Source organism: Erythranthe guttata, chromosome 4 (assembly GCF_056151865.1).
Source record: "Erythranthe guttata isolate IM_541 chromosome 4, IM_541, whole genome shotgun sequence".
NCBI classification, from domain to species: Eukaryota; Viridiplantae; Streptophyta; class Magnoliopsida; order Lamiales; family Phrymaceae; genus Erythranthe; species Erythranthe guttata.
The window spans coordinates 8,171,332-8,184,982 of record NC_142536.1 but is presented as its reverse complement, the minus strand read 5'-3'; the positions used below and the strand labels follow the sequence as shown (position 1 = coordinate 8,184,982).

Below are 13,651 nucleotides of genomic sequence, written 5' to 3'. Positions count from 1 at the left end.
CATCAAGATTTAAAATATTTATCTCTTGTTTAAGAAAATTAATTTGGTTTTCTTTATGCTTTATAAAAGAGTCTTTTATTTGATTAAGAATTCTAGTAAATGGTTCAGTAATGAAATGAAAATTAATTTCTTTGAAAGGTTCCTATAAAACCTTCTTCATCAATTCTTTTAATTGGAAAGATTTTCTTTAAAAAAGGGGGTTCCAAGTATAACTTGGTTAGTGATATTTTTGACTGGTAAAAAATTAGTGGGGATGCAAACTTTATTCTTGCAAATAAACGATTTTGGAAGCTTAAAATAAATTTCCATTTTCTGACCATTTGCAGAACTTAAAGAATGGGTTGTTTTATGAAAGTATTTTGTAGGAATAACTCATTCCTGAATGCAATTTAAATCTGCACCACTATCAACAAGTGCTATAAAATCTTTTTTATAATCATGATCAATAAGAAGAGAGATTTTTATAAACCATTTCTAAAGTTCCTAAGAAACTATCATCCTCAGGAAGAGTATTTTGGTAATCAAAATTAATAAGGGGTTGTTTTCCTTTATTAAAACTTTCTAATTTAAAAACTCTTTCTTCAAGGTTTTCATTAAAACTTTTCAAACTTTTGATCTCATTTTTTAGATTAGAAATCGCAATTATTAAAATATTAGCATTAGTTGGGGTTTTATCAACTTGCTTTTGTTTTAACATTCTTTTTACTTCAGCCATAGTATATGGATCTGAAGATTTTTGAATAAAATCATCAGGTTTGCTTGGAGGATTTTTTTTCCTAAAAGATCAAGGTTTTTTTATCGAATTTCAGGATCTCTAACAGATCTTAAAATCTCTATGAGATTATCATTATTAAGAACATTACTTTCTTGAAATTGTGAAATAATTTGACAAAGGTTATTACCTTCTTCTAGATCGGAGCTATCCTCCTATTATTATTATTATTAGTACTACTATTATTATTAGTACTACTATTATTATTACTATTAGTACTACTATTATTAGTACTACTACTATTATTATTATTATTATTATTATTATTATTATTATTATTATTATTATTATTATTATTATTATTATTATTATTATTATTATTATTATTATTATTATTATTATTATTATTATTATTATTATTATTATTATTATTATTATTATTATTATTATTATTATTATTATTATTATTATTATTATTATTATTATTAGTACTATTATTATTATTAGTAGTATTAGTAGTATTATTATTATTATTATTATTATTATTATTATTATTATTATTATTATTATTATTATTATTATTATTATTATTATTATTATTATTATTATTATTATTATTATTATTATTATTATTATTATTGTTGTTGTTGTTGTTGTTGTTGTTGTTGTTGTTGTTGTTGTTGTTGTTGTTGTTGTTGTTGTTGTTGTTGTTGTTGTTGTTGTTGTTGTTGTTGTTGTTGTTGTTGTTGTTGTTGTTGTTGTTGTTGTTGTTGTTGTTGTTGTTGTTGTTGTTGTTGTTGTTGTTGTTGTTGTTGTTGTTGTTGTTGTTGTTGTTGTTGTTGTTGTTGTTGTTGTTGTTGTTGTTGTTGTTGTTGTTGTTGTTGTTGTTGTTGTTGTTGTTGTTGTTGTTGTTGTTGTTGTTGTTGTTGTTGTTGTTGTTGTTGTTGTTGTTGTTGTTGTTGTTGTTGTTGTTGTTGTTGTTATTATTATTATTATTATTATTATTATTATTATTATTATTACTAAAAAAACTAGAATTATTTTATTAGTTAGTGAATAACAAAAGAGAAAATAGTCTATAATGATAAATATTTATAGTATTTAAATAGAGACAAATCTATATTACTTAGACAATGCATAAATAATATAAAAGTTGAAAAAAATATATAACTACATTTCAATACTTATTTTATAATTTTTTTTTCATTTTACTAAAAATAGCTTTTAATAAAAAAATTAATAAATAAAATTATAAAAAAAAAAACCCTAAATATTCTGAAGGGAAAAAATTAGCAAGACCCCCTTCATCTGGGAAATGTAGTTAAGGAAAGCCCCCTTCCTAAAATTAATTAGAGAAAACCCCTTTTGTTGTTAGCTTGAATAATTAATAAAGGTAACTATCAATTATACCCTTACTCCTAACCCCTTAATTTTGGCATCTCCTCTTTTAACGTTATTTTTTTCCTTTTCTTTTTTTCGATGTACATTCACTCTGCTCTCTTCTCTCACTCCTCATATCCTTTTTTTTTTTCTCGATTCTCTTATCTTCTTCTCTCACTTCTCTCTCCTTTTTTACAAGATTAGATCGAAGGTTGGGATATATAATGAGTTGACGGCTAGGGTTACCCACAATATCTCGATTTTGCCAAGATTTCTTCTTCGTCGCCGCAGGTTATGGATTTTTAATTTGATTTTGCTGCGTCTTTTTCGATATGGCAGTGGTCATGAAGAAAATGGGTTTTTGTGGCTTTGTTTTGGTGGTTTTGATGGTGGTGGTTTTGTTTGGGCTGGTGGTGCAGATTGTAATTTATTTTATTTGTCCTTAAAAACCGTAAGAATATGCAATTGTGGTGGTGCTGAATATGCAATTGTGGTGGTGCTGGTGTGGTGTGGTGGTGATGGTTAGGTGGCGGCGTGGTGACAACGATGAGCAGATCTAGGGTTTTTTGATAGATCAGGCGGAGGGCGTGGGTAGAGAAATTCGCGCAGGCTCGACGCTTAATCGACTATGTGTTTTTTTGGTAGTCGATTAAGTTAATTGACTATGCTCTGGTAGTCGATTAAAGTGTTACTCGACTGCTTTGGTAGTCGATTAATGAATTTGATTTCTTTTTTTAATTCATTTTTGGATTCCTATTTGTATAATTCAATTACAATTTATGTATATTATTTGTTATGTAAAAATAACTATGTTTTTTTTTATTTTATAGTAGTCAGTTTCTTAATCTACTATACTTATATCGTATAGTCGATTAATACACTTGGTAGAGAAAAAAAAGTTTAAAAAACAAATAAAATTAAAAATTAATAAAATAAAATAAAAACGGCTGATGAGGTGGCATGACATAATTGGTGATAGTGTTGATGAGGTGGAAGAGACATAATTGGAAAAATGGGTGGCTGAAATTAGGGAAGGGTTTTTCTCAATTGGTGCAAAATTGTTTGAGGCTTTGAGCCTCTCCCTATTCAAAAAGAAGTGTCCGGGTTCGTTACTTTAACGGGCATTTGACTCACCATAATTTACATTCCTCCATCAAATACATGTTGGGCCAAGGGATGAAGGCCCTGTGGACGAGGGATTTCGTCTTTTGGTTCAAGTATTGAGGAGTTATATAAAATAATATAAAATATAAAATACCCCTATTCTAAAACAATATCAAAATATAAAAAAGGGTAAATTACAAACACTCCCCTCTTGTTTGGATAATTACATCTACCCCCTCAACTATGATTTTTTCTTACCTTTATGGTGCCAAATTCAACATGGTCATCTAGATTCCGTGAAATGTGCTCTAGTTTGTACTCTTTGTGTAAAAAATACAGTTTTCGATGCACCACAAACTGATATATACAAGCTAAAAATCACATATTATGGTCATCTTGCTTCATAATGTAGAGTTTGAATGGGATAAAACGGGTACAAAAGTGATAATATTCCATATAATCTCGAAGATTCCACTAAATTTGATGAGTAGATGGGGTGGTTGTAATTATCCAAACAAGAGGGGTGTTTTTGTAATTTGGTCATACCTCAGGAGGGTGTTTGTAATTTACCCTATAAAAAATCATTAACAAATTAACTCGAGAGGTGCTGTAATTACCCAAACAAGATGAAAGTATTTTTCCTCTAATTTGGCCATTAACTCGGGCCGTAATTTGCTCTATAATTTATGCATAAATTAGGCATATCAGAGAGGGCAAAAAGAAAAAAAAAAAAAAGAAAAAAAAAAAACAGGCAAATAAGCTTGCCGACAAACCCAGTCAATGTATATTGACTTTGAGTTATAAAGAAGTGGTGGTGATTCATAACACATAAGAGCCACATATCCCACAATTTTGGTCTTCAACTCTTTTTCTTGTTACACAGGTTTGAGCTGTTGGTGAATTATCCGGAGAGAGAGAGATGGCTGCAGCTTATGCAGCTTTAGTTTCTCTCACTCACACTCTTGATCAGATCCTCCTCCACCCACCTCCCACCCTTCACATCAATTTTGACAGAAAACAGATTCAATCTCTACGAGATAAGGCCGAGTACATTTTGGAAGATTTTTTCAAAAATTATACAAGTAGTGGAGGCAACAAAGAGATGGAAGGCTTGGAGACGATGATCGGTGATGCAGCATATGCAGCAGAATATATCGTTGAGTTCAATGTGATGAACCGAATTCTTGGAAGATCTTCAGCCGATAGAGAAGAAAGCTCCAATTTCTTGTTTGAAGCTGTAGAAATTTCAATACAAGAGTTCCTTTTCATTGAGAAAAAGTTGGTGAAATTGAAGAAAGATATGCAACGACCTAATAACTACTACTTAACAACAACAAAAGCTAGTTCTTCTTCTTCATCAAGGCCTCTTCTTCCGGCCGGTGGCAAAAACAACATGGTGGGATTCGATGACCACATGGTTGAAATCATGGGCGCTCTCTCCACCAACGAATCTAATCTTCGGATCATCTCTATTGTAGGAATGGGAGGCATAGGTAAGACTACCCTTGCCACTAATGTTTTTAACAATCCCTTTATTGTGGAGCACTTTCAGCTACGTGCTTGGTTTACGGTATCCCAGGAATATACTTACAAGAAGATTCTCCTAGGCCTTTTGCATCAGATCAACAATACATATCGAAATGCACATGAGATCGATGATGATGATGATGATTATGCAATAGGAGACAGACTGCACAAAACTCTATTTGGGAGGAAGTATTTGATAGTAATGGATGACATGTGGGATATCAAAGCATGTGATATGGTAAAAAGGTTCCTTCCTGATAATAATAATGGAAGTCGAATCTTGGTAACTACTAGGCTGATGAAGTTGGCTGTAGATATTGGATCTTGTAGCCCTTATCAACTGAATCTTCTAGAAAAATCACAGAGCTGGGATTTACTCCGTGAAAAGATATTTGCAGAAGAACGTTGCCCCGATGAATTGGAGGGAACTGGAAAAAGTATTGCGACAAAATGCAGAGGACTTCCATTAGCCCTTGTTGTGATTGCTGGGGTTCTTGCAAAGTCCAAGACGGAAGAACATTGGGTGTCAATTGAAAAAGATGTAACTTCAGCAGTAAACAATCAAGATGATGAGTCCTGCATGAAGATACTATTGTTGAGCTATAATAACTTGCCTATACATCTAAAGCCTTGTTTCCTTTACTTTGCCGTGTTTCCTGAAGATCATATCATCATAGCGGAAAGGCTGGTCAGGTTGTGGGATGCTGAAGGATTTATTAGGCAGTGTGGGCATAAAAGCTTAGAAGAAATTGGAAAGGAGTACTTGGAGGATCTTATTGATCGAAATCTCATTTTGGTCGATTGGCGGTTAGATACGGGAGAAGTGACATACTGCAACATTCATGATGTTTTAAGTAACCTATGCAGGAGAGAAGCTCAGAAAGACAATTTTATTCTCTCGTTCGCTAGAAAGCTTTATAACCCCGATATTTTAACTTTCATGAAGATCACACCACGTCTCAGCATTAATGGCGGAAAGTGGAAAGGGACGAAACATAAGCCATATACATCACAGATACCTACACGGTCTTTGTTATGCTTCTCTAAAGGGGCTTCAACTGATTACACGGCTCGTCGGTTTCCATTACTACGAGTATTGGATGTAGTTGATATATATCCCAAAGATGAGATTCTACAGCTAATTAACTCAAGGTATGTTTCTTGCATGTGTCCGATGATGTCGATGTCGTCTTCAATATCCCGACTTTGGAGCCTACAAACATTAGTTGTTGATGGAGAGTTGATTCTGCCAGGTGAGATATGGCAGATGTCCCAACTTCGACATGTTGTGGCCAACTCTATTATCTTGCCCGATCCTCCGCCTCCAGATAATGTCCAGAAAATCATACTTCTTGAAAATTTACAAACACTTTCAAGAGTCGCAGATTTTGAATGCACTGAAGCGGTAATTAATAGAATCCCAAATGTGAAGAAGTTGGAAATTGTTTGTGGGACAACTGGATCTAATTGTTTAAGGAATCTTGGACTTCTCCATAAACTCGAACAACTTTACCTGGAATTAATTACTGGTACTCGTTGTTGTGGAGAAATTGTCTTCCCAAGTTCACTTAAAGGGTTGATATTAAGTGAATGCAAGATTCCTTGGGAAGATATGTCAGTTGTTGGTTCTTTGCCCAACCTTCAAGTTCTCGAGTTGCGCAAAAATGCTGCTATAGGGAAAAAGTGGATTCCAAAAGAAGGGGAGTTCACTCGACTGAAGTTCCTATGGATTCACAAGCGTGAATTGGAGATATGGGAAGCAGACAATACACATTTCCCATGTCTAGAGGAGCTACATCTTGGATGCTTAAACCTCAAGAAGATCCCTTCGGATTTTGCCGAAATATTACCACTTCAAGTAATTGACTTACTTCACTATAGCAGCAATGACCTTTGGGAATCTGCAAATGAAATATCAGAGCGACGAAAGAACCTAGATTACGATGCTCTTTATGTTCAAAGTTTTACATTTGGAGTGCTCAAAATTTTGGTGAAGAGAGGTATTAATCTTGCTGTTGGTGGTGGAGATCCTTATGTTGTTATCACGATGGGCGATCAGGTTTCGTGTTCCTACTTTTGATGTTTTTTTTTGTTCATTAATGTTATTTTCACCCTCTTCATAATATTCTTTTAGATAAAAAGGATAACAAATTTGCATTAAATATTTTGTCATCCGAATTTTCAAAAACAAATTTGAAATTTAGTACAAATCTTTATGATGCAGAGTGTGGAGACTCGTGTTGTGACAAATGATGTTCATCCTATATGGGATGAGGTACTCACAATTTACGTTTTCGATTCTAGCCGTCCAGTTTCTCTGGTGAGATTCTCTAATTTAAGATAAAAATAAATTTGGCAACTAGTTTTGCAATATTTATTTCACCCCATTTTTCTTTGTAGATCCAAAATCTGTAGTTTCAAATATGTTATGTGTATATGCTGATTCATAGTTTGTGTATAATGGTTGTAGACAGTGCGAGACCACAACAAGTTGAGCAACATGGATAACAAGATGGGTAATGCAGTGATTGATATTAAACCATTATTAGAAGCCGGTTGGGTGCATCAAAATGGCCTTCCAAACGGTACAACAATCACAAGAATATTGCCTTCAAGCTCCAATTGCCTGTCTAAAGAAAGTTCCATTGTCTGGGAAAATGGGAGAGTAATACAGGACATGTGCTTGAGATTGGAAAATGCCGAATGTGGCCAAGTCGAACTTCAACTCTGGTGGATTGATTAAATAGAATCTGGTGAAATTGAACTTCGGTCGAGTGGTTGAAGTTCCTACTTCCACTAATTTAAGGGTGTGGTTGGATCAAATTAAACATTGAGTAAAATAATGAAATTGCAATGTAAAATAATTTATACGTTTAACGAAATCATATATTTAAATGGAAATTTTGTTTTTTGTGTAGTTTCGGACATGTATAGTAATTTTTTTAATTCATAGGAGGTATAGAAGAAGAATAAATAAATGTAACATCAATTTGATTAATAAAATCGAAATGGCTAGTCCAAATAATTGGAGAAGAATGTAGTAGAAGGTGACTCGTTGGAGGTTATATTGCCACAGTTAGTGAATCTTAAAATTCCGAAACTCCATACATATGACTATCATAGAGGATATCGAGCGGGCGAGTGAGTGGTTTGAGCATTTTTGGACACATCACGTTTCAGGGGAGGCCAAATAAGTAGCTCATGAAGTAACAACTTTGTCGAAGACGGATAATTTATCTATTTAAGTGATCTATGTAGGAGAGAAGCTCAGAAAGATAATTTTATAGTCCCTTCAAAACTGGTAACCACAATGCTTCACCTTCGGAATTAATGGTGGCCAATGGAAAGATATGACACTAACGCCATCTATTCAGTCTTTCTTAACCTTCTTTTCTGCGAATTTGTCTACTTATACTGCTCATCGGTCTCCGTTACTACGGGTATTGGATGTGGTTGATAGATATGTCTCTTGCACGGGTTTGATCTTTATGTCGTCGTTTATATTATCCCGACTTTGGAGCCTACAAACCTTAGTTGTTGGTGGAGAGTTGACTCTACCTATTGAGATGTGGCAGATCCTCCTTCACGTGGTGAAAAAATCACAGTTCTTGAAAATCTAAAAACACATTCAATAGTCAAAGATTTCGAATGTCCTAAAGAGGTAACTAAACGAATCCTGAATCTGAAAAAGTTGGGAATTGTTTGTCCTGCAATTGGATCTTATTGTTTAAGCAATCTCGTCTTTCTCCATAAACTTGAATCACTTAGTCTCGCATTTGTTGGTACGCTTGGTCTTTCCAAGTTCACTTAAAAAGTTGGCCTTCTGAATGCAAGAGAAGATATGTCCATTGTTGGTTCATTACCAAATCTTGAAGTTCTCAAACTGCGGTCGAATTCCGCTGTAGGGCAAAAGTGGATTTCAAATGAAGGGGAATTCGCTCGACTCAAGTGCTTGTTGATTCATGAGTGTGAGTTGGAGATTTGGGAATCAGACAATACACATTTCCCATGTCTTGAGCAAATACATCTCGGAATCGTGAGACTGAATGAGTTCCCTTCAGATTTTGCTGAAATATTACCGCTTCAAGTGATCGACTTACACCGCTGCGAAAATTCCCTTTTGACATCGGCACAGGAAGTATCAGAGCAACGAGAGAACCTAGGATACGATGCTCTTCAAATTCGAGCTTTAATGCCTGGACTGCTCAAAATTTATGTGCAGAGAGGTATCAATCTTGCTGGTCGCAATCACCCCAAGAGAAATCCTTATGTTGCTGTCAGAATATCCAAACAGGTTTTGTGTTTTTACTAAAGACATTTGGTGTTCTTTCTCGTATGGGTTTTCGATCTTTTATGCTTTCTTTTTTTACAAAAACGAATTGCAATTTACTATATATAAATGATTGCGCTGCAGATTCTGAAGACTTGTGTTGTCAGAAAGACTGTTAATCCCGAATGGCATGACGATTTGACAGTTGCTGTTTTAGATCCTAGTCAACCAATTTATGTGGTCAGAGCCTCTTTCATTAACGTAATAAATGATGTCACTTAATATGAGGGATTTGTTTTCTTATTTCTAGAAATAACTACTATATAACACAATATATTGTTTGGGGTATTTATGTCTATTTACTTAATATTTTTATTAACTAATATTATGTTTTTTGGTTAAGGGACCTACAACTATAATCATCTAATAAATTGGACTTCCACCTATATAGTTGGGATGAGGGGAGTCTAACTAATTATCCCATAAAAGTAAGGCCCTAGGAAGTTTTTTCCTCTTATTTGATAGTTAAATTGTAATTTATTTAATTAATTATTATTTTTTTATTTTATATCATCAAGTTTAATAATCCATTAATTATCCAGATTTTTTGTTCCCAAATCTACGTATTTTTCCCACTAAAATTATTATTTTACTTAATATTATTTTTATGGAAATATTATTTAATAATTTAGAAAATATTTAGTTCTTATCTTATAGTATTAATAAAAATAAGGGTTAACGGGTTATAACCCCCTCATTAGCAAAAATATTAGAACTAGGTACCAAGATTTCTTTTAATATGGTGCAACCCCCTCCATTTTACGTATCCCAATACTATCCGTACATTTTTCTTTTGAACTAGACCCCCCTCCCTTTAAATAAGACCGGTCAACTAATTCTCTCTCTCTCTCTCTCTCTCTCTCTCTCTCTCTCTCTCTCTCTCTCTCTCTCTCTCTCTCTCTCTCTCTCTCTCTCTCTCTCTCTCTCTCTCTCTCTCTCTCTCTCTCTTCTTTAATTATTTTAATCCTTTTAAATATATTTCGATCTTTTTTTACTTTTACCTTTTTTTTTTTGGAAAGATCTACGAAATATTAGTAAACAACTAAATTAATGAATTTAACTACAGACTTTAGTAGTCAACTATAATATTCTACTAGTTTGCTATAAAATTGTGTCGGTCAACTACAAAATAGTGAAAGTTAACTATGAAAGTTTAATAGTTAGTTATATATTGTGATAGTTAACTACTAAATTATAGTAGTCAATAATCATTTATATACCATAATTTTAAGACCAAAACTCATCACCCTCAAATTATTCAACCATCGACAAGTAATTCCAACACTTTCACAATTACGTCCAAAGTCCCAAACGATCTCAACTATATTATTCTTCTAGTTTGCTATAAAATTGTGTCAGTCAACTACAAAATAGTGAAAGTTAACTATGAAATTTTAATAGTTAGCTATAAATTGTGATAGTTAACTACTAATTTATAGTAGTCAGTGGTCATTTCTGTACCATAATTTTATGACCAAAATTCACCACCGTAAAATTATTTATCCATCGGTAAGTAATTCCAACACTTTCACAATTACGCCTAAAGTCCCAAATAATCTCAATAGTCTGAAGCATATGGATACCTCCTAAAAAACAAATTTGCACAATACAATTATCACTAGCCGTAATTTTCGTTGAAAATTAGAACTGAGCCAATGAAATGAGCATAAGGATCCAAGACAATAATGCAAGACTCTAGTGGCGGAGATTTTTGAGTTAGAAAATCAGTGACGGGGGTGCGTTAAGAAAGAGCGGCGGCAGATGCTGCTTCGTCAGAAAACAGATCTGAATGTTTCATTGTTACTAGACTGGGTGAAACAATGGTAGCCATGAAGATGCGTCGGCTATGGATCCGTCAATTTTGGTAGAGAAGATATATAAGTCGATTTTAGTAGAGAAGAGAGAAAGAGCGAATGATTCGAGAGAAAGAAAAGAAAAGAGAAATAGAAAGAGACGTATCAGGGAAGAGAGAGAGGGAGAGAGAAAGTGAATGAGAGAAAGAGGAAAAAAAAGAAACGTAAAAAATATAAAAAGAGGGGGGAGGAGAGAGAAAGAAAGGGACAGTTGAGAAGAGAGAGAAATAGTAGGAGAAGAGAGAACAAAATTGGAATAATAAACACATGAGTGGGTCTCACAATTCCTACTGTTGATTTTAGATTTCTCTACAAATAGTGAATATTATAATGGGCATGGACTCTATTATTTTGTGTATTGAGGGGGTTATTCCTCATTTTCCCTAAAAATAATGTTGCTCCTGGTAAGTCCTAGGAAATTCTTCCAGCTCATTTGATAGTTACAATTGCCATTTATTTATTTAGTTTTGGTTTATTTCATTTATATAATCAAGTGTAATATATCCGTTAAGTACCTCATGTTTTGGCCTTACTATTAGAGTAGGTGACCAACAAGCCAACTTGTGGCTGTGGTCTTTCCATTTATTCTTCTAATAAATAATCATTTTTTGTATTAATGATAAAACACTTTGGCATTCTATATCTTTGTCCTTTGTTCAAACATAGATATATTCCTTACAGTTATTACAAGCACTTGTAATTGATCTTTTAGGATCGTGAGATATTTACTTAAGTATTATAACTGTTAAATGTGTTCCTAGTCGAAGGGTTACGCCACCAATGAGGATATCGGCATTTCCCATTAAGAGACTAGCACTTACTGTATGTGTATTGTGTCTCATCAGTAAACGGTATTGTGATATCGGCATGCATAAGTGGGTGCTCGTAAGTTGACGAGTTCACTGAATTCCCTCACCCTAGAAATATCTAAGTGGTTCTCAATAATCGAGTAGAGATATCTATGGTATAGTTGTACACCATTAGTCCTTAAGACCTAGACATCACCTTGACTTCACTAGAGGACCAGCTGTATCGTGACCTGTCCCTGAGTTCCATCAAGGACCGCCCCAAGGGCCAGTGTTCGTGTAGTCCGAAATCTTGTGGAAGTTTTCATCTTTCTTGTTGACTTTCTAGGTAGCCAGTCTTTACAACACTCGACCTAAGCTTGATTTAGCTCAAGCAATGCCCAAAAACTCCCATGCCTTTCTTGGTTGGACCAAGGCCATTTCCGACAAGTCTTTCTTCATTTTTAGAGGAAGAAGCGGAACTACAAGAAAGCTTTCTTTATCTTTTCTTTATGGATAACCAATTCATTTTCAAATATAGTTGGGAGATTTTACCCAAGAAATGGGTCCAAAAAATGGAAAGATCGGAACATGGGAATAGATCTGATACCAATACGGACTACCCATTTCAATTGTTGTGCTTTCTGAAATTGCATACCTATACAAGGGTTCAAGTTTCGATCGATATTTGCGGAGTTGATTATACCTCTCGAAAACGAAGATCTGAAGTGGTCTATAATTTACTGAGTACTCGGTATAACTCACGCATTCGTGTACAAACGAGTGCAGACGAAGTAACACGAATATCTCCGGTAGTCAGTCCATTTCCATCAGCCGGCCGGTGGGAGCGAGAAGTTTGGGATATGTTTGGTGTTTCTTCCATCAATCATCCGGATCTACGCCGTATATCAACAGATTATGGTTTCGAGGGTCATCCATTACGAAAAGACCTTCCTCTGAGTGGATATGTGGAAGTACGCTATGATGATCCAGAGAAACATGTGGTTTCTGAACCCATTGAGATGACCCAAGAATTTCGCTATTTCGATTTTGCTAGTCCTTGGGAACAGCGTAGCGACGGCTAATTTAAAATAAGACAAAGAATAGGTCCAGCCCAGGAGACAAATCAATAGGAAATGCTATTTTTTTCATAAGAATAAGAATTCACTTCTATGAAATGAAAGAGTTTCACGGGAATTGTCTTGATCGTCGGATATCATGAGAAAGAAATAGGAATAAGTGTTATCGAACGATTTCCTGCAATTCTTTCCAGTATGTATGGAATGAGTAAAGAATCAAGCTACAAGTGTCTCGATCTATACGAAAGGCACTGGTTTTTTTGTCTTTCTTTCGGTTTCATTGATAGCAGAAAAATGGACTCTATTCTATAGGGGCGCTAGCGCTTGACTAATAAGATAAGAAAAAAAGCAAAAAAATGGCAACAGAAATTGGATATCGATAGAGGAAATAACGATGTGGAGGAAAAGAGGGCAGGGATTCTCTACAATGACACTGTAGACCAATTGAAAGGGATGTAGCGCAGCTTGGTAGCGCCTTTGTTTGAGGGTCAAAAATGTCACGGGTTCCAATCCTGTCATCCCTACCTATTCTTCTCCTCTGGGCAGTAACGAGGGATCCATTGAGATCGATTCAAATTGGATATATTTTCACTATATACATGCAAGATGTGTATTGGGGGTACAAAAAGAATCCTTTTTCTTTACAGTCGTATCTACCGTGATAAGAAAGCGGTGGCGTATGCAAACAAGAAACTGCATCATCTAAAATGCAAAACACTAACTGCAAAATGAAAAACATTATACATACCATGCAAATGCAAACAACAAACAAAAGAAAAACATAAATCTACTCTTCCAAACAAAAAAAAATCAAAAAGAGAAAAGGATATGTAACATAAAATTGCCAAATGCAAAATGCATAATGAAAACAACTAAAAGAA

The 13,651-nt window shown here is 34.3% G+C and overlaps 1 protein-coding gene and 1 long non-coding RNA gene across 3 annotated transcripts; both read left to right on the top strand.

Moving 5' to 3' along the window:
* Positions 1 to 3,955: 3,955 nt before the first annotated feature.
* LOC105972743 (putative late blight resistance protein homolog R1A-3) lies at positions 3,956 to 7,638 on the top strand. Of its 2 annotated transcripts, none has more exons than XM_088816782.1 (3): positions 3,956 to 6,782; positions 6,948 to 6,998; positions 7,194 to 7,638. In XM_088816782.1, exons 1-3 carry the CDS (start codon positions 4,116 to 4,118, stop codon positions 7,464 to 7,466), a joined length of 2,991 nt encoding a protein of 996 aa, XP_088672908.1. In that variant the 5' UTR covers positions 3,956 to 4,115; the 3' UTR covers positions 7,467 to 7,638. The 2 variants fall into 2 exon arrangements, with proteins under 2 accessions (XP_088672908.1, XP_012853174.2); XM_012997720.2 differs by having other exon boundaries at positions 3,957 to 6,782; positions 6,948 to 7,043.
* A 515-nt stretch (positions 7,639 to 8,153) lies between these two features.
* On the top strand, positions 8,154 to 9,325 carry LOC148771056 (uncharacterized). The gene is made up of 2 exons (XR_016030799.1): positions 8,154 to 9,017; positions 9,138 to 9,325. It is a non-coding gene; the product is annotated as an uncharacterized LOC148771056 (long non-coding RNA).
* The last annotated feature ends 4,326 nt before the right edge of the window (positions 9,326 to 13,651 follow it).